At 47.7% G+C, this 20,145-nt stretch overlaps 1 protein-coding gene across 1 annotated transcript; it reads right to left on the bottom strand.

The window, feature by feature from the left end:
- Positions 1-3,012: 3,012 nt before the first annotated feature.
- DAO (D-amino acid oxidase) lies at positions 3,013-19,441 on the bottom strand. The gene is made up of 9 exons (XM_037996571.2): positions 19,072-19,441; positions 16,837-16,951; positions 14,860-14,936; positions 14,134-14,199; positions 11,250-11,304; positions 9,940-10,044; positions 6,395-6,477; positions 4,015-4,113; positions 3,013-3,101 (listed from the first exon to the last, which is right to left on the bottom strand). Exons 1-8 carry the CDS (start codon positions 19,344-19,346, stop codon positions 4,053-4,055), a joined length of 837 nt encoding a protein of 278 aa, XP_037852499.2. The 5' UTR covers positions 19,347-19,441; the 3' UTR covers positions 3,013-3,101; positions 4,015-4,052.
- Between the last annotated feature and the right edge of the window lie 704 nt (positions 19,442-20,145).

The following is a 20,145-nucleotide window of genomic DNA, read 5'->3' as shown; positions in this document are numbered from 1 at the left end:
GGGAAAGAAAAATGAAGCACTGGAATCGCATAGTTTCTGAGCCAGAATCTCCATTCTATCCCATCCCAACTATTGACTACAGGCTGCCTCGTTCTTTTCTTTTCCTTTCTTTTCTTTTCTTTTCTTTTCTTTCCTTTCTTTCCTTCTTTCTTCTTTCTCTTTCTTTTTCTTTCATTCTTCCTTCTTTTTTTTCTTTTCTTTCTTTCTCTCTTTCTTTCTGTCTCTCTCTGTCTCTTTTTTTTCTTTCTTTTCTTCTTTTTCTTTCTTTTCTTTTCTTTTTTTTTTTTTTTTTTTTTTTGACAGAAACTCACTGTGTCAACCAGGCTGGAGTGCAGTGGCATGATCTCGGCTTACTGCAACCTCTACCTCCTGGGTTCAAGTGATTTTCCTGCCTCAGCCTCCAGGGTAGCTGGGATTACAGGCACCTCCCACCACGCCCGGCTAATGTTTTTATTTTTAGTAGAAACAGGGTTTTACCATGTTGGCCAGGCTTTTGTCGAACTCCTGACCTCAAGTGATTTACCTGCCTCGGCTTCCCAAAGTACTAGGATTACAGGCATGAGCCACCGCACCCAGCCAGGCTGCCTTTCTGTGCCTCAGTCTTCTCACCTATGAAATGGGATAATAGCTACCTCTGAGGCATGTGTAAGGATTAAATGAGCAATATTTTGTAAGAGTTCAGCACAAAGTATGGTACCCAGATTGAACATATTAAGTTTTAGCTATAATAATAATTACTGGCTGGACAGGGTGGCTCATGCCTGTGATCCCAGCACTTTGGGAGGCTGAGGCAGGTGGATCACGAGGTCAGGAGTTCACGACCAGCCTGGCCAAGATGGTGAAACTCCATCTCTACTAAAAATACAAAAATTAGCCAGGCATGTTGGCGGACACCTGTAATCCCAGCTACTCTGGAGGCTGAGGCTGAGAATTGCTTGAATCCGGGAGGCAAAGTTTACAGTGAGCTGAGATTGAGCCACTGCACTCCAGCCTGGGTGACAGAGTGAGACTCCGTCTCAAAATAATAATAATAATAACGTTGTTGTTGTTGTTGTTAGGACGGATGTCTACCTTAAATCTCGGCTCTCTCACCCTACTTAGCCTAGGCCTGGTCAGCACCATGGCAGATGCTTCATGAAACAACCCTCATGGAAATGGCATGGCATGGCAAGGGCCAACTGAGACCTCTTCACAGTACACAGGGGACTCCTGGGCCAAGATCCATGAGGCTTCCTAGGCTCTGGCCTTTCACCGAAACCCAGACAGGTGAAAATTCAGCCTTGGAGGCTGAGGCTGATAATTAGGGATGAAGATGCTAAGGGGTCTCCTCGGCTCATTTAAGGCTTTCAAAAACACCTGGGAGCTTGTTTGTCATTTCAGAGGGTGTCAGCCGAAAGACAAGAGAGATGTTAAATTGCCCCCCAAACAAGGAGCATGCTTGGTGAGTTTAGTTCTTGCTATTGCTTAAATGTCCTGCCAAAACTCACGTTGAAACTGAGTCCTGAATGTGGTGGTTTGGAGAGGTGGTGCCTTTAAGAGGTGATTGGATCCTAAGAGCACTGCTCTCATAAATGGATTAATCCATTTATCAATTAATGGGTTATTAGGTTAATGGATTAGTGGGTCATCTTGGGAAGGAAACTGGTGGCTTTCTAAGACAAGGGAAAGAGCTGAACTAGCATGTTAGCACAATCAGCCCCTCACCACGTGATGTCCTGAGCCTCCTTGGGACTCTGCAGAGAGTCCCCACCTCTGCATCAGCCAGAGAGAAGGTTCTCACCATGTGGTCCCTCAATCTTGGACTTCTCAGACTCTATAACTGTAAGAAATAAATTCCTTTTCTCTATAAACTCCACAGTTTCAGCCAGGTGTGCTGGCTCATGTCTATAATCCCACCACTTTGGGAGGCCAAGGCAGGAGGATCACTTGGGCCCAGGAGTTCAACGCCAACCTGGACAATATGGCCAAACCCCGTCTCTACAAAAAACACACACTCTCTCACACACACACACACACACACACACACATTAGCCAGGCATGGTAGCAAGTGCCTGTAGTCCCAGCTACTCGGGTGGCTGAGGAGGGAGGATCATTTGAACCTGGGAGGCGGAGGTTGCCGTGAGCCAAAATCATGCCATTGCATTCCAGCCTGGGTGACAGAGCGAGATCCTGTCTCAAAAAAAAAGAATTCCCCAGTTTCAGGTATTCTGTTATAAGCAACAGAAAACGGACTAAAACAGTTCTCTATGAAGGGATTCCTTGTGGGATGATCCCTTCAGTGGCCCCTCCTCAAAGGTTACGTGGTGCCCGGGGGCCACTTGGTGAATAGCTGATGCCATTTGGAATTTTGGATGTGGAAGAAACACCATGTGTTACTAGTTCAGTGCTTCACCTCTCTGCCTCCTCCACGCCCAAGTTGTATGTATAACCTCCTACAACAAATACAACAGATAAAACAACATCTGTTCTAGCGTTTTCTCAAATTTGTTTCATGGCATTCATGGGTGCTCTGGGCAAAAGTGTTCCATAGCCAGATACGTTTAGCAAGCACTGGGTTAAACAACATCAGATAGTTGTCTTTGCTGCAGGACTTTTCAGAACCTTTAATATGTTAGTACAACTTGTATTCATGTTACTTAGTCTCAATTATCCTCAATTTTCTGTGGCTCTGGGCAGTTGGCCTCTTTGATTTTCTGAGCTGTCCTTTCTTCTGAAGACTCATGGAATAACAGCCCCCAGCTGTTCTTTATAATGCCAGACCCAGAGAAGGTAGAGGGATTTCGGTGATGAGAAGGGCCCCATGTTGGGCTGAACCCTTCTCCAGGCACTGACTTTGTGGCTTTCTCTCACCTCATGCTTCTTTGAGGAAAGAAGTGAGGGATAAGCAATGGCTTATGAAGGAGCACATTGATTTGTTGGCTGAGGGGAGAAGGGAGTTCTTGTGGGGGAAGCAGCAGTTGCTGGAGTCTTCAGAGGTGGGATGGTGGCATTTTGGACAACTTCTTTTCTTCCAGGATTCTCCCAAAGAGCTTGGCTGCCTCCAGAGCACATCCCCAGTGGATGGTGAGCCCATAGCCTCCATGGCCATAGTTGTGGATGACCTAGGAGAAGCAAGAGAGAAGGTGGCCAGGTCCGAGAGAGACAGTGGAAAGAACAGATGAAGCTCTTCTGCCCTGGAAGACTCAGGAGCCTCCTGAAGAGTCCTGGGCAAAGCCAGATGCCACCAGAGTTTCTCTTGGCACCCAGGGGGAATGGTGGGGACCCCCTGGGACAGTAGCAAGAGATGATGGGGCAGCCACAAAATGGATATCTAGAAAATAGCCTCAGAATCAAATTCAAATCACATCCCAGTAGTCTGACTTGGGCAAGTGACTTCACCTCTTAATTCACCCCGGTTTCCTCATCTGAAGCATGGGGAGAACTGTCCCTATCCCAAAGAGCTCCAGAGGAGATTTAATAAGGTCATTCATGTAATGGACTTGCTGCCGTGTGTGACACGAAGTACACATCCAGTAAGTACACATTTTCCTGCTATTTGACCACAGACTTTAGAAAACCAACCCCATTCACCATTTCACCACCACCATTAACACTGCTATTGATACTGTCATATCTGCCACACCATTAATATCACCACTGAGACAGTTGGTGCAGCCATGTTAACACTGCCTTTGAGATTGTCACCTCTGCTGAGGTATTAACATCCTTGATAGTGTCATTTCCATCAGCACCAACTACCATCCCCACTCCCAATCACGCCATTATCAACATTGATCTCATCAGCACCACCTCCATTAATATCACCACTGCCCCTCTATGTAACCTTGAGCAGGTCCTTAATCATCATTGAGCCTCAGTTTCCCCATTTATAGAGGAGGGGATATTAGCCACCACTGCCCCTGCCTGCCAGGGAGCCTGTGTGGAACCTGAGATCAGACATGACTGTTTCATGAAAATGCCAGAGCCATCTAAGGAGTGGAGGAGGGCATTACTTTCCTTGCTGTGGGAGTATACCTCTGTGTTTGAAGGTCCAACGCGAAGCTGTTCTCTTTCTAGCCGAATCTGGGGGCGTACTGGCCGGAAGCCAGTTCGCTCATCAACAATTCTTGCATTCTGGAAAGAAACGTGCTGATCACTCATTTCTGGATTTTTTTTCCTGCGGCCATTTTTAGGTAGTAAGTAGTTTTTAGAATCTCATCACCACCAACACTAATATAATCACAGTCACCTTTATCAATCACCACTACCACCAACACCATCTTTATCAGCTACCAATATCATTACCATTATTGCTTCTACCTCTCCACCAATTCCATCATCAACCACCACCCTCACCATCAGCCACCACCATAATTCTAACAATAGTCACCATCTTATCACCATCATTATTACCATTCTCAGCATTTTCCTCACCATCAATACTAACTCATCCTCATCACCGTCACTACTGTCATCATCACTCGCAGACAAACGTGAAAGCCAAGGGCTGTCAGACATGACCAGACAGGATTCATTAGCCCATAGCAAGAACTTCCCTGTACATTGTCAAGTTCTGTTATATTCCACATCCCTTGCTGGAATTAATTTGCCCAATTATCCCAGCGGTGGCATCTTCCCATCCTGAAGTGTCCTCATTAACAAGCTCCTAGGACCTTGGTCTAGGGCACTGCTACTCTTCCCTACCTTACCTTCAGAGTAGGCTCCAGTCTGCAGCAGCCTTCCCAAATGGTGTTGTGGTCCTGGATATTGTTTAGCTCATTCCAGTTTCCCAGCTGGAAGATGCCTCCAAGAGTAACTGTCTGGGTCCTAGATACAAATGAGGAGGGTCAAGGATCAAGGAAAATGAAGGCTTTGAGATGAATAAGGTCATTACCATCAACCTTGTCACCTCTGCTAACAACACCACCATCACTAACTCAATTGTCACTGTCATCACCATCAATACCAACCATGAACTCTTCCATCACCACTTCCATCAGTGTTGTCATCTCCATCAACAACATTGTCTTCACTACTATCATTAATAGGTCATCACCACCAACGGCATTCATCATTTCACCACCACCATTAACATTGCCATTGATAATGTCATTTCCATGACACCAGTAACATTGCCATTGAGACCACATGGTTGGTGCAACCATGTTATTAACATTGCCTTTGAGATTATCAGCTCTGCTACATATTAATATCATTGATAGTGTCATTTCCATCAGCACCAACTATCATCCCCACTCCCAATCACACCTTCATCAGTACTGATCTCCTCATCAGCACCAGACCACCTCCATTAACATCACCACTCTACCACTCTTATGCCAATCACCACCCCCATGAATGCTGTTCTTCCCCATCACTACAATATTATCCCTACTACCACCATTCCGCTATCAACAATATTGTCATCCCACAAACACCACCACTGGTTTCGGTGACATTGTCATCTCCCCCATTAACATTACCACCACCATCAACCCCAATCACCATTCCCATTCCCACTCCCATTATTGCCATTCACACCACCTTTTTTTTTTTTTTTTTTTTGGAGACGGAGTCTCACTCTGTGGCCCAAGCTGGAGTGCAGTGGTGTGATCATGGCTTACTGTATCCTCAACCTCCCAGGCTCAAGCAATCCTCCCATCTCAGCCTCCTGAATAGCTGGGACCACAGGCATGCACCATCATGCCTGGCCAATTTTTGTAGAGATGGGATTTCGCCATGTTGCCCAGGTTGGTCTTGAACTCCTGGGCTCAAGCAATCCTCCCACACTGGCCTCCCAAAGTGCTGGGATTACAGGCATGAGCCACCTACATACCACTTTTAGTGTCACCGCATTACATCCACTGCCTTTATCTTCAGCATCACCACTATTGTCATCCAAAAGAATGTTCATGGTAGACCTCAGTCAAGGCTGAGTCTGCCTTCCCAGGGATTCAGTGGTTCAAACTCACTTTAAAAACATTGAAAGGGTCCAGGCACAGTGGCTCACGCCTGTAATCCCAGCACTTTGGGAGGCAAGGGTGGGTGGATCACCTGAGTCAGGAGTTCAAGACAGGCCTGGCCAACATGGTGAAACCCTGTTTCTACTAAAAATACAAAAAATTAGCTGGGCATGGTGGTGGGCACCTGTAATTTCAGCTACTTGGAAGGCTGAGGCAGGAGAATTGCTTGAACCCGGGAAGCAGGGGTTGCAGTGAGCTAAGATTGCGCCATTGCACTCCAGCATGGGCAACAAGAGGGAAACTCTGTCTCAAAAAATAATAATAAATAAATAAACACGTTAAAACACTGAAAGGGAACAACTGTGGGCAGTAAGGAGCCTGGGGCAGGCAGCAGGGGCATGAAGAGGGCGTGAAGGGGACCCCTCTTCTGCCCGAGAACAGTCCGATTTTACCCTGGGATGATGTACGGGGAATTGTAGATGCCGCTCTCTGGCTCATGGGTGAGAATGAAATGCTTTATCCAAGGGGCATCCACCTGTTGGTTCAAGGCAGGAAAGTCTCATCAGCAGAGGTGAATCAGTGCGGCTGTCCTTGCTCCCCTCTGTAGCCAGATGACCTGACAAGAGTCAGGTCTGATTCCTTATAAGACCTCTCACGACGCTATGGCCCAAGTGTGCACCTGGCTGTTTGCCTCTTGCAGGAAGAGCCGCCCTGATTGGCAGCCACCCCTGCTCCCTGAAGCATTGTGTCTCCTCACCCACATGTCTGAAGAAAAGCACCAGTACACACATGTAAATGCATACACATGAGAAATAAAAATAAAATTCTAAGCCCCCAGCTGAATGAACAGACCCCCTCTTGGCCCTAGGAGCCCCAGAGAAACCTTGGAGCTGAGTTCACAGCCGCGGTGGGATGGGAGGTCTAACATGTCTCATTATATCCCCTCCCTCAATGACCTGACCAAAGTCAGGCTGTCTTCCCTAAGTGGTAAGCAGAAACCAGCCCTTTCAACAGACTCCACACTGATGATGTCATTGACCAGCTTATCTTCCCAGGTACAGAACTTCCTCCATTCCTTTTTTCTTCAAACCTTCAATTATTATTATTATTATTATTTGAAACGGAGTCTTGCTCTGTTGCCCAGGCTGGAGTGCAGTCTTGGCTCACTGCAACCTCCACCTCCCAGGTTCAAGTGATTCTCCTGCCTCAGCCTCCCGAGTAGCTGGCATTACAAGCGCCTGCCACCACACCCGGCTAATTTTTTGTATTTTTAGTAGAGATGGGGTTTCACCATATTGGCCAGGCTGGTCTCGAACTCCTGACCTCGTGATCCACCTGCCTAGGCCTCCCAAAGTGCTGGGATTACAGGCGTGAGCCACTGCGCCTGGCCCAAACCTTCATCTTATCTTATGTAAAATGTAGATTTACTGGGCACTAACTAAAGTCTCACAAGTATGTAATCATTATTTCACTGCTGCACCCTTCTCCTGCTTTTTTAAAAAAGAAAACATATAAAGACTAAATCTCCCAAGAATCTCTTTGGAAAAAAGAGCCACAGGTGCATCTGTGACTCGCATTTTTCCTGGGCGTGCCTTCAAGCTGGTTCCATAAACCTTGATGATTTCAGACGTATGCCTCAGTCACTCATTTTGGTTGTCACACCCATCAGTCCACATTAGGAATACATGCATGCACCCCTACACACATAAGCATACACACGTGCACCCCTATGAACACTCACAGGTGCACATGCACACATACCCTCACACACGCACACACACACCATCACACATATGCACACATACCCTCACACACATGCACACACCCTCACATATATGCACACATCATCACACACGTACATACACCCTCATATACATGCACACACACCCTCACACATATGCACACACACATACCCTCACATGCATGCACATACATACCCTTACGTACATGCACACACCCTCAAACACGTTCACACACACCCCTCGCACACATGCACACACCCACACCCTCACATACATGCACACACCCTCACACATGCACACACACCCCTTGCACACATGCACACACCCCTCACACACGTGCACACACCCTCACACACATGCACACACACCCTCACATACATGCCCACACACACCATCACACACATGCACACAATACCCTCACACACATGCACACATCCTCACATACATGCGCACACCATCACACACGTACATACACCCTCATATACATGCACACACATCCTCACACACATGCACACACACATACCCTCACATGCATGCACACACATACCCTTACGTACATGCACTACACCCTCACACACATGTGCGCACACACACCCTTCGCACACATGCACACACACCCTCACATGCATGCACACACACCCCTTCACACACATGCACACACACCCTCACACACATGCACACACCCTCACACACATTCACACACCCCTTGCACACATGCATACACACCCCCACACACATGCACGCATCCTCGCACACATGCACACACATACCTCACACACATGCACACACCCTCACACACATGCACACACACAGCCTCACATGCATGCACACACCCTCACACACATGCACACACACCCCTCACACACATACACACACACCCCTCACACATGCACACACTGACACACATGCATACATACACCCCTCACACACGGACACACACTCCCTCACATATATGTATATACCCTCAGACACATGCACACACACACCCCTTGCACACATGGACTCACACCCCTCACATACATGCACACTCACACACATGCACACACACCCCTCGCACACATACACACACCCCTCCCGCACATGCACACACACATACACACACACCTCTCGCACACATGCACACACACCCCTCACACACATGCACACACACCCTCACATTCATGCACACACCATCACACACATGCACACACCCTCACACACATACCCTCACATGCATGCACACACACATACCCTCACATACATGCACACACCCTCCTCACACAGGCACACACACCCCTCACACAAATGCACACACACCCTCACACACATACACACCCTCACATACATGCGCGCACACCCACACACATATGCACACACACACCACATACACGCACACTCACATACATTCACACACACATACCCTCACGCACATGCACACACACAGCAAGAGGAGGCATGGAACAATGCTTGCACGCACAGGCTTTTAAGCCAGGTTGCCGGGCTTCCAATCCCAAGTCCACTTCTTACTACCGTGTGAACTTGTGCCTGTTACTTAAATCCTCTTTGCCTCAGTTTCTTCATCTGTAAGATGGCAATGACGATATGGTAGTACCCAGCTCAAAGGGCTGTGGCCATCACTAAATTAATTAACAAAATAGGCTGAATGTGGCGGCTCACGCCTGTAATCCCAGCATTTTGACAGGCCAAGGCGGGGGGATCACTTGAGCCCAGGAGTTTGAGACCAGCCTGAGCAATATGGTAAAATCCTGTCTCTACAAAATATGTAAAAAAAGAGCTGGGTATCGTGGTGGCATGTTCCTGTAGTACTAGCCACTCAGTAGGCTGAGGTGAGAGCCTGGGAGGTCAAGGCTGCAGTGAGCCATGATCAAGATACTGTGCTCTAACCTGGGCAACAGAGCGAGACCCTGTCTCGAGAATAATAATAATAATAATAATAAACACAATAAAGTGCTTAGGCCTGTATCCAGTGCTTGGTAAACACTCCATAAATGTTTGCTATTTTTATTACAATACAGGCATATGCTGCTCCCACATAGGTACAAGAACATACACGTGTGCTTCACGATCAAGAGGAAATCCTGAAAGAGAGCAAATGGGGGTGGGACAAGTTTGGATTTTAACATGTCAATTCTCTGCAGTCTTGGGGGGCTCCTCTAACAAATGTTCCTGATTTGTCCACGATCTTAAGAGATTGAATAAGCATGCGGAATGATCTTCCTACCAACAAAAGGCAGGGGTCTCACCCTCATACTCACCTTAATGATCTGCCCCCGGCCTGGCTGCAGCAGGGGGTCTGGTTGCAGCGCCCCAGCCCATACCCCAGTGCAGTTGACAATCACATCTGCGCCTTCTCTTGCCACCTGGTAACAACCAACAGGGTAGTGGGGGATGAAAAGTGGGGAAGATCCTGGTATTCCCTGTTCTCTCTTCCCCTTTCTTCTACCCTCAATCTGTCTACTCCCTGATGAACTGTGGGGAGAGGTCTCAATGACAAATCAGAGAGGCCTGGCTCCAAATTTTCACCCTGCGATTTATCTGATGTGTGACCTTGAAAATGGCTCTTTACCTCCTTAACGCTCAGCTGCCTCTGTAAAATGAGGCTGCCCGTGCCTGTTTACAGGCTGCTATGAGGCTCCTGTATAACTCTGGATACAAAAGTGGTTGTAAAGCAGTTCTTTGGATGGGGGAAATCTTCCTGGAACCTCCCAAAAGAAGTCAGAAAGGAAGTAGAGATAGTTATCTTTCTCCTTTTGACTCCTTTTAACTTTATTCTCTTGCCTTCTGGTTTGCCAAGACATTTGCAGAAGACACGTTGGAATCCCTAGCTCTGTCTACAGATGAGATGGTCTCATCTCAAGCATGCATGATGAGCCCCTAAGCTCCCCAACCCAGCCCCAGGGACTCTCATCAAAAGACAGTCATGGCACAGACACATTGCAAGATGCTACTATTGTTCCTGAGTGAATGATTGAGAATGAGGGCTGCATTGGGTAGACCATGTATCTCCAGTGTCCATCAGGGCCCGACTCAGAGCAGGTTAGTCCTCATGACATATGGAGTGCCTTCCATATGCCAAGCAGGGTTCTAGATGCTGGGATCAAATGAAGCCATACACTAAAGCTCTTGTTGCTGGTGCCTGGAGACGGTGACTTTTCCTATCATTATTATTGGTGGTGGTGTTGCTTTAGAGGTGAGTCAGCTGGGGGCCTGGACTTTGTAGAAAGACCAACCCAGATGTCAGTAGGGTTAAGAAGCAAGCGTCTGACCTTGGAGTGCAGCTGACACTGAGAAAAGGCGGCCAGCTCTCTAACCCCAAAACTCATCGAATCTCAGATATAAATCAGCTCCTAATGGCCACCATGATCCCAGTGTTCCTTTGTTCCTACCACCAACATGAAGGCAGAGACCTCCCCCTTCAGAATACCGGAGTCCTCCTGGGGCAAGGGTCTAGGGCAGGCCTGTGGGGACCCTAGGAGCCTGAGAAGGGGCCCCCGACACAGCAGCAAGAAGCAGAGGCCTCCCCTCTTCTCCCTCCCCCATCCACTGCATCAGCCCTGCAGCTCACCTCCTCAAAAGACTCCACCTTCCGCTGGAAGAACTTCACTCCCCTCTCAGTTAACCTGGGATGATCAAACACATCAAAAAGCCTAGGATTCATTTCTCTGTCCCATCCCGCCAAGAGGGTGGCACAGGAACCTTTCCCAAAGAACCTTCTGCAGACATTAGTCGCACAGGATGCTGTTTGAGAAGATGGCTGTGTCGTCAAATCAGCTCATGAGCACCTGGCTGGACTGGTGGTCCAAAAAATCTCCCTTGGGAAACCACAGATGGTCCAAGCCCCTTGTTGGGCAGATGGAGTTGGGGAAGGGCCTTGCTGAAGGCCATAGAGTGAGTCAGTGATGGAGCTGGAACTCAAACCCAGGCCTCTTAGCCCCCAATACTTCCTATGACCACCACATTGCTTTGTAAGAGTAAAGGGGATGAGATTCAGAGTAGAGAAGGGGAGTTGTACCAGTGCCAAATTCCCCTTTGTCAGAAGCTGGGCATGAGGAGGGAGGTGGGCTGAGGACACCCACCCTTCCTTTAAACATCCCATTGCAAAAATATCTATCACAGTTAGAAATACACTAGAAACGGCCGGGCACGGTGGCTCACGCCTGTAATCCCAGCACTTTGGGAGGCCAAGGCAGGCAGATCACGAGGTCTGGAGATGAAGACCATCCTGGCTAACACAGTGAAACCCCATCTCTACTAAGAATACAAAAAAAAAAAAAATTAGCCAAGTGTGATGGTGGGCGCCTGTATTCCCAGCTACTCAGGAGGCTGAGGCAGGAGAAAGGTGTGAACCTGGGAGGCGGAGCTTGCAGTGAGCTGAGATTGTACCACTGCACTCCAACCTGGGTGACAGAGCAAGACTTTGTCTAGAAAGAAAGAAGGAAGGAAGGAAGAAAAGAAAGAAAGAAAGAAAGAAAGAAAGAAAGAAAGAAAGAGAGAGAGAGAGAGAGAGAGAGAGAGAGAGAGAAAGAAAGAAAGAAAGAAAGAAAGAAAGAAAGAAAGAAAGAAAGAAAGAAAGAAAGAAAGAAAGAAAGAAACTGGAAACATCCAAAGAACAGGAAATAAGCCAAAAAGAAGGTGAAGCATACTCTCAGAACTATCTCGTTTCCATCATTTTCTCAAGATAGAAACACCATGGGCATGTTTTTCCTGGAAAAGACTAGACAAGAGTCATGTGTCCTCAAGTTAGAAGAAATAGCCATGTCTTAGTACAATTATTCCAAAACGTGGCTGATAATTAGAATCATCAGGGAGCTTCTTAAAATGCAAATTTCTGCTGGGCCTGATGGCTCACGACTGTAATCCTGGCACTTTGGGAGGCTGAGGCAGGAAGATTGTTTAAGCCCAGGAGTTTGAGACCAGCCTGGGCAACATAGTGAGACCCAATCTCTACAAAAATATTTAAAAATTAGATAAGCATTGTGGCACATGCATATGTGGTCCCAGCTACTTTGGAGGCTGAGGTGGGAGGATTGCTTGAGCCCAGGAGGTTGAGGCTGCTGTGAGCTGTGTTCATGCCACTACACCCCACCCCAGCCTGGGTGACAGAGTAAGATTTTGTCTCAAAGAAAAATCAAATTTATAAACCTTATCCCAGAAGTTCTAATTTGGCAGGCATAAAGTGGGGTCCTGAAATCTACATTTTAAAAAATCTTCTGAGGTCATCTGATAAAAGCCACCATACATTCCATATTTTTTAAATCTTTTTTTTTTTGAGACAGGGTCTCACTCTGTCACCCAGGCTAGAGTGCAGTGGCGTGATCACAGCTCACTGCAGCCTCTACTTCCCGGGATCAAGATATCCTCCCACCTCAGCCTCCTAAGTAGCTGTGACTACAGGCATACACCATTATGCCTGGCTAATTTTTGCATTTTTCTGTAGAGACAGGGTTTTGCCATGTTGCCTGGGCTTGTCTTGAACTCCTGGGCTCAAGTGATCTGCCCACCTTGGCCTCTCAAAGTACTAGGATTACAGGTATGAACCACCATGCCTGGCCTAAAAATCTTAATAAAATAGTAATATATAAAAAATGTATGGAATCAGGCCTGGCCTGGTGGCTCACATATGTAATCCCAGTACTTTGGGAGGCCAAGGGGGGCGGATCACGAGGTCAGGAGATCAAGACCATCCTGGCTAACACGGTGAAACCCCGTCTCTACTAAAAATACAAAAAATTAGCCGGGCGTGGTGGTGGCGGGCGTCTGTAGTCCCAGTTACTCAGGAGGCTGAGGTAGGAGAATGGCGTGAAGCTGGGAGGCGGAGCTTGCAGTGAGCCAAGATTGCACCACTGCACTTCAGCCTGGGCTACAGAGCAAGACTTCGTCACACACACACACACACACACAAATTATGGAATCTCCCTTAATATGAATGTATGTGAATATAAATATCAACGTTTCTCTCAAGTGAGTGTTTGCTAATTTAGAACACTGCCAGATTCCTATTAACATGAGGAACAAGTCAAAGACATCCAATATCATCTGGTTGAGTAACATTGTTCTGGAGGTATTGGCCAAAGCAGTTAGAGAAGAAAAAAAGAGAGAGGTAGATAAAAATAAAAGGTAGCTTATGTTTTGCAGATGATGTAAACATATCTGGAAATCTTAAAATAATACATCTAAAACTATTACACAAATATAAGGGATTTGAAAGAGGTTGTTAATAGACGTCATGTATAAACAGCTGCCCAGGTGGTTCTGATGCCCATTTAGGCTCAGGACCCATTGCCTCTGTGCCCAGTGGTGATCAGGACCAAGGATAGCTCCCACACCAGGCCTGAGGGTATTCTTCAAACCTTGGGGTTGGTCCATGCAGGGGGAAGCCCACGAACCATCTTCTACTACAACTTCGTCTCTGGGAGGTGCCTCCCTCAAAGTGGAGCTTAAAATCTCACCTTTCAGTCAGCCACTGTAGATAGTTCTTTCCCTCCAGAATTAGGCTTGTGTGGAACCAGCCATAGCTAGAGTCACAGCAGGCAAAAGTTGAAAATAAAGGTAAAAATCAGGGCTATATTTGAAGGCTGTGAAATGGAGGTGGGAGCAATGTTGTTCTGTAGGCCCAAAGGGTAGTACCACGACCACTAGGTGAAGTTCAAGGGGGGGATGTGGTTTTGAGCTCAATGCAAGGAAAAATGTTCTATCAGACAAGACCATCTCTGACATTGGAAGATGCAAGTGGAGATTGAATGTGCATTTGTAGAGGGGATTCAGGCGTGGGGTGGGATGAGGAGAAGACCAGAGAGGCATCAGGCTGTAGAGAAAAGAAAGGAGGGGTGTGGGGTCATACAGACTGGGTTGGAATCCCAGTTTGGCCACTTGGCTGTGTGACCTTAGGAAGTCACTTAGCCTCTCTGAAACTCAGCATCTTCATCTACAAAACAAGATGGTGATATGGAGCCTCTGGACTTGAGATCTGTGATTTCATACCCCCTACCTTCCCAGCCCAAGGCCAGGTTTGAGTGGGTAGCCTCTTTGAAGGAGCTGGACCAAGGACCAGGAGATCAGGGTACCAAGACCTGGGTAGCACAGGAAATCTGGTGCCTCTACCCTCTGCTGCCTTCTAGACAGGTCTATCTAACTCATGGGGCCCCGGTCCCCTTTGGCTATGACAATAAACTCACCTGTAATCTGGGAATATATCCAGCTCTCTGGGGGTCAGCTTCCGAAATCCCAGAACTGTGTCCTTCCAGGAAGGGTCCTGAAGAGGAAAGACAAAGGGGGTACCAGGAGGGATGGAAGTCAATAATAATGATAATGGGTCAGGCGTGGTGGCTCACACCTGTAATCCCAGCACTTTGGGAGGCTGAGATTGGTGGATCACCTGAGGCCAGGAACTCCAGACCAGCCGGGCCAACGTGGTGAAACCCCATCTATACTAAAAAAATAATAACAATACAAAAATTAGCAAGGTATGGTGGTGCCTGCCTGTAATCCTAGATACTCAGGAGACTGAGGCAGAAGAATCCCTTGAATCTGGGAGCTGGAGGTTGCAGTGAGCCGAGACTGTGCCACTGCACTCCAGCCTGGGCCAAAGAGCGAGACTTCATCTCAAAAAAAAAAAAAAAATGATAATGACAAAGACATATGTCATACTAAGTGCGTATCAGGCACCGTTCCAAGCACTTTACTTATACTGGTCCATTTAATCTTCACAAGAAGCCACTGGGGTGGATGCTATTCTTTCCCCAGTTTATAGATGGACCCACTGAGGCTTGGAAAGATTAAATAACTCGCCTAAGGTCACACAGCTAATAAATGGTGGTGTTAAGATTTTAACCCATACAGCTCAGTTCCAGAGTCCATGTTCTTAACCCCTAATTATGGTAAGGGTAAGAGTAAGACTGAGGGTGAGTTATACGGAAAAGGTCAGAAATAGGGGAGAGAAAGCAGCAACAGTAAGAGTCCCCGGGGATAAGAGAAAGCAACAGAGCATAGTGTCAGACAACCTGGGCGGAGACCCCAGCCTCATCACTTACTACTTGAATTCTCTGAGACTCAGTCTCCTTGTCTGTATCATGGAGTTAATAATCACTCTTGGCCAGGTGCAGTGGCTCACACCTGTAATCCCAGCACTTTGGGAGGAAGATCACTTGAGGTCAGGAGTTCGAGACCAGCCTGGCCATCGTGGTGAAACCCCATCTATATTAAAAATACAAAAATTAGCCAGGCATGGTAGTGCATGCCTCTAATCCCAACTACTCAGGAAGCTGAGACAGGAGAATGGTTTGAAACCAGGAAGCGGAGGTTGCAGTGAGCCGAGATCATGCCAATGCACTCCAGCCTGGGCAATACAGCGAGACCCCGTCTCAAAAAAAAAAAAAATACTCTTAGTCCCATAAAAGGTAACAGATAATGTGGATAAAGCCCTTAGCACAGTGCTAAAGGTTGAATGAACCTTAAGAGCTGGCACAGGGCTCTGGGCACAGAGCCAGACCACCCTCTCCAAGCAGCCTGAGCAAACCCTCCCAGGGCTGTGCTGTTTCTGTGGGCACACTGGGCAGCATGTGGTCATAGATGGCCTGGATTCAAATCCCAGCTCAGCCACTGGCAAGCTTTGTGGCCTTGGGCAAGTTACTCCATTTCTCGGAGCTTCTTTTTTCTCATCTATTAAGTGAGGATAAGGACAACCCTTACCTTCTGGTTATAAAGAGAATTAAATGAGTCGCTAGCTGTAAATTAGTTAGGACTGGGCCTGGCACATAATAAATGCTTTGGCAGTTTTTGCTATGATAAGTATTTTATTTCTTCTTGATAAAAAGCCCTGGGACCTTCAGGGACACATGAAACCTTTTGGCTTCAGCACCAAGTGCCCATCACTGCAGAACATGCTTGTGTTTTAGCCATGCTAATCAAAGGCTAGTTTCCCCTGGGCATCAGAAGATTCTTTGTCCTCTGCCAACTGAACAGCAAAATTTGAAACAAAAATAATTTTCAGAGCAAAAATAGAATTTAAACCAAACCTGTTTTGAACCCAGGAGTCTGTTGCCTACGAGACTCAAAGCACCCCGCCCTCATCTGTGATTAAGGCTCTGCGGCACTCACCCTCACCACCCCAGCCCTGGGGGATCATCCCTCACGGTCAAGAACTGCTCACCTACCGGAATGGCTTCATGGAAGAGGTTGTAGCCTGAGATTAGGAACAGGCCCAGTTTTTCAGCATTGGGAGAATGGATGTGGCTCAGGAGATAGTCAAAAGTCTGTTGGCTCCAGTCCCTGGAAGGGTCATGAAGAGTTCGATCACCCAATGCCCTGAGTTGGGCAAAAAACCTTAGGTCAGCTGGCATGGGGCTGTGGCATGATCAGGGGTTTGGGGTGTCCAAAACCCAGAAATCCACCACGTTCACTCTTGCAACTCCCCAAATGCCATGGGTCTTCTCCTTCCCAAATTTTCCAATATTTCCCCATTAATAGAATAAAGAAGACAGGGAATGAAGGATGCCCATCATAACCATTTGGAGGGCACCCCTCCAGCACGGGATTACATGGCTGATGAGTTTCAGTGAAGACCTTGACCTGGCTTTGGGGATTACGAGCCACACTGTTCAGGCTGGCTGCAAGCACCCCTCCTTGTAAACATTGGTGGCAGATATCGACTTGCAGCTCCTCAAACTTTTCCTCCTCCCCCGGGCACACAGCTCACCTACATTTCCTAGACCCTCTTGCAGCTAAATGTGACTGTGTGACTTGTTTCTGGCCAAGGGACTCTAAGGACTCTGCGCATGTGGTCCTGCGTGATCCTTCTGCAGTCACCGGCCCATGTGAATGGTGACATTGAGGTGACTCCGGAACATGTGGGAAAATGGCAAAGCCATGAGATGGAAGGAGCCTGGGCCCCTGAATCACTGCGCACTGATCAGAAACATTGGTTTTTTACAGAGGTGTGAATTAAAATTCTGGTTGGGTACATTGGCTCATGCCTATAATCCCAGCTCTTCTGGAGGCTGAGGCAGGAGGGTCACTTGAGGCCAGGAGTTTGTGACAAGCCTGCCTAACATAGGGAGAACCTGGCTCTACAAAAAATAAAGAAAATTAGCCGGGCATGATGGCATGCACCTGGTCCCAGCTACTTGGGAGGCTAAGTTGGGAGGATTGCTTGAACCCAGGAGGTCAAGGCTGCAATGAGCTATGATCATATCACTGCACTTCAGCCTGGGTGAAAGGATGCCACTAAAAAAATTTTTTAAATCTATTTGAGCTGCTATTCATTGGGCGTTCCATTTGCTGAAGCATCTGGCAGTTTCTAAACTACCATAATGACCTTTGCAATTTATTTGATAAATCTGTGCATCCATCCACCCACTTAGATGTTCACCCACTTAAAAGTTTTCCAGATTCGGCTGGGTGCAAGGGCTCACACCTGTAATCCCAGCAATTTCGGAGGGTGAGGAGGGCAGATCGCTTGAGCCCAGGAGTTCAAGACCAGCCTGGGTGACACAGACAGACCCTATCTCTATTTAAAAAGAATAAAATTTGGCAAGGCACGATGGCTCATGCCTGTAATCCTAGCACTTTGGAAGGCCAAGACAGGCAGATCACCTGAGGTCAGGAGTTCAAGACCAGTCTGGCCAACATGGTGAAACTCCATCTCTACTAAAAGTACAAAAATTAGCCAGGCGCGGTGGCAGATGCCTGTAATCCCAGTTACCTGGGAAGCTGAGGCAGGAGAATCGCTTGAACCCAGGAGGCAGAGGATGCAGCAAGCCAGGATCATGCCATCACACTCCAGCCTGGGCGACAAGAGTGAAACACAATCTCAAAATAATAATAATAAAAATAAAAATTTATAAACTAAAAAAGAGGAAGTTTTCCAGATTCACCAACCATGTGGTATTGACAGGCACCCAGTTTCGGGAAGACGAGACAAAACCTCCTAGTATCTGGCACAGAGCAAGGGGCTTAATATTTATGAATCTTTTATTTATATTTTTCTTTCTGAGACAGTCTCACTCTGTTGAGAGTGCAGTGGCAGAATCTCAGCTCACTGCCACCTTTACCTCCTGGGCTCAAATGATTTTCCTGCCTCAGCCTCCGGAGTAGCTGGGATTACGGGCGTGCGCCACCATGCCCAGCTAAGTTTTTGTATTTTTGGTAGAGATGGGGTTTCGCCACCTTGTCCAGGCTGGTCTGGAACTCCTGGCCTCAAGTGATCCTCCCACCTCGACCTCCCAAAGTGCTGGGGTTAAAGGCGTGAACCACCATGCCTGGCATTTTCTTTATCTTATGCTAGACCAGAGCTTCCACAAGGGGCTTGCTCTTGGTGATGGGAACCCTGACCCCCTCTGCAGACTTAGCCCCATGGGCTCCCCAGGCTACCCTATGTGACCCTCACTCACGCCTCCTTTGGGTTGCTGGGGTCAGAAAGGTAGGGCTGCCAGAAGCCGGCAGCTACGTCAGTGGTGGTGAGTGGGGTGAAGCGGTCCGCGTAGACCTTTATGTCCAGTGGCTGCAAAACTGAGTGGTAGCGCTCATGGATGCAGAGGGCGGTGGACAGCCCGATGACTCCCGCTCCGATCACCACCACACGCATGGTACCAGCCTGTGGGAAGGAAGGGTTGAGGCACACCATCATCACCATCATCTCCATCATCCTCACTGCCATTGCCACCATCCATTGAAGGCTTAGAAAGTGCCAGACACCACCAAGCCCTTTTTATATTTGATCTTCCTGATGATCCCTAGGAGGAAGGAATATCATTGTTCCCATTTTGCAAATGGAAACCCTGAGGTATGGAGAAGCGATCGAGACTTGGCCACAGTCACACGGCTGGTAAATGATGCAACTTTCTCTGGGGAGCATCCCCAGACACGTAGTTTCTGGGCTAGGAATAGAAAAGACCCAGTAGAGCGCATGACCAACTGTAGGCTGGTGGTTAGTGCGATGGGCTCTGGCTTCAGGACTCAGCTCTGCCACCTACTGGCCGTTAACCTTGGGCAAGATGCTTCAACCTCTAATAATCCATACTTGAGAGGATGGATGAGAAATTGAACAAGATGCCAAAAGTAACAAATTTAACAAGCTGCCTGATGAAAAAGAAGTAATGTACTGACATTTGTGGAGCACGTACTGTGAGCCAGCTGGCCCTGGCTAAGCACTTCACAGGCATCCCTTCTTCCAAGTCTCCCAACACTCTTATGAGGTAGGGGCTGCTGCTATCGGCCCCGTTTTACAGAGGAGGAAACTGACATTCAGAGAGGTGATGTGACTTACCTGAAGTCACACAGCCAGTTAAATGGTGCAGCTGTGACTTAATTTCAATTTGAGCAAACTCAACACACGCTTAATGCATACCTACCATATGCCAGGCTGGCAGCCAGCAAATGCAGCTATGAGCATGACAGACACAGTGTCTGGCCTCAGAACTTGGTCTTCCAGCACAGAACCCCACCTGCCTTGGGGCACAGGGCTA

The sequence above is a fragment of the Chlorocebus sabaeus genome, chromosome 11, assembly GCF_047675955.1.
Source record: "Chlorocebus sabaeus isolate Y175 chromosome 11, mChlSab1.0.hap1, whole genome shotgun sequence".
NCBI classification, from domain to species: Eukaryota; Metazoa; Chordata; class Mammalia; order Primates; family Cercopithecidae; genus Chlorocebus; species Chlorocebus sabaeus.
The sequence above is the reverse complement of the archived record's forward strand: the minus strand, read 5'-3'. Positions and strand labels throughout refer to the sequence as shown.

What these genes read in the sequence shown, in the direction of transcription:
- DAO (XM_037996571.2), bottom strand. Translation starts at nt 19,346, where the DNA reads ATGGTGGCAATGGCAGTGAGGATGATGGAGATGATGGTGATGATGGTG. An exon ending in TCTTCCATGAAGCCATTCCG is followed by an intron (nt 14,937 to 16,836) that starts GTAGGTGAGCAG and finishes TTTCCTCTTCAG; the next exon opens with GACCCTTCCTGGAAGGACAC. An exon ending in CTACAGTGGCTGACTGAAAG is followed by an intron (nt 11,305 to 14,133) that starts GTGAGATTTTAA and finishes TGATCATCCCAG; the next exon opens with GTTAACTGAGAGGGGAGTGA.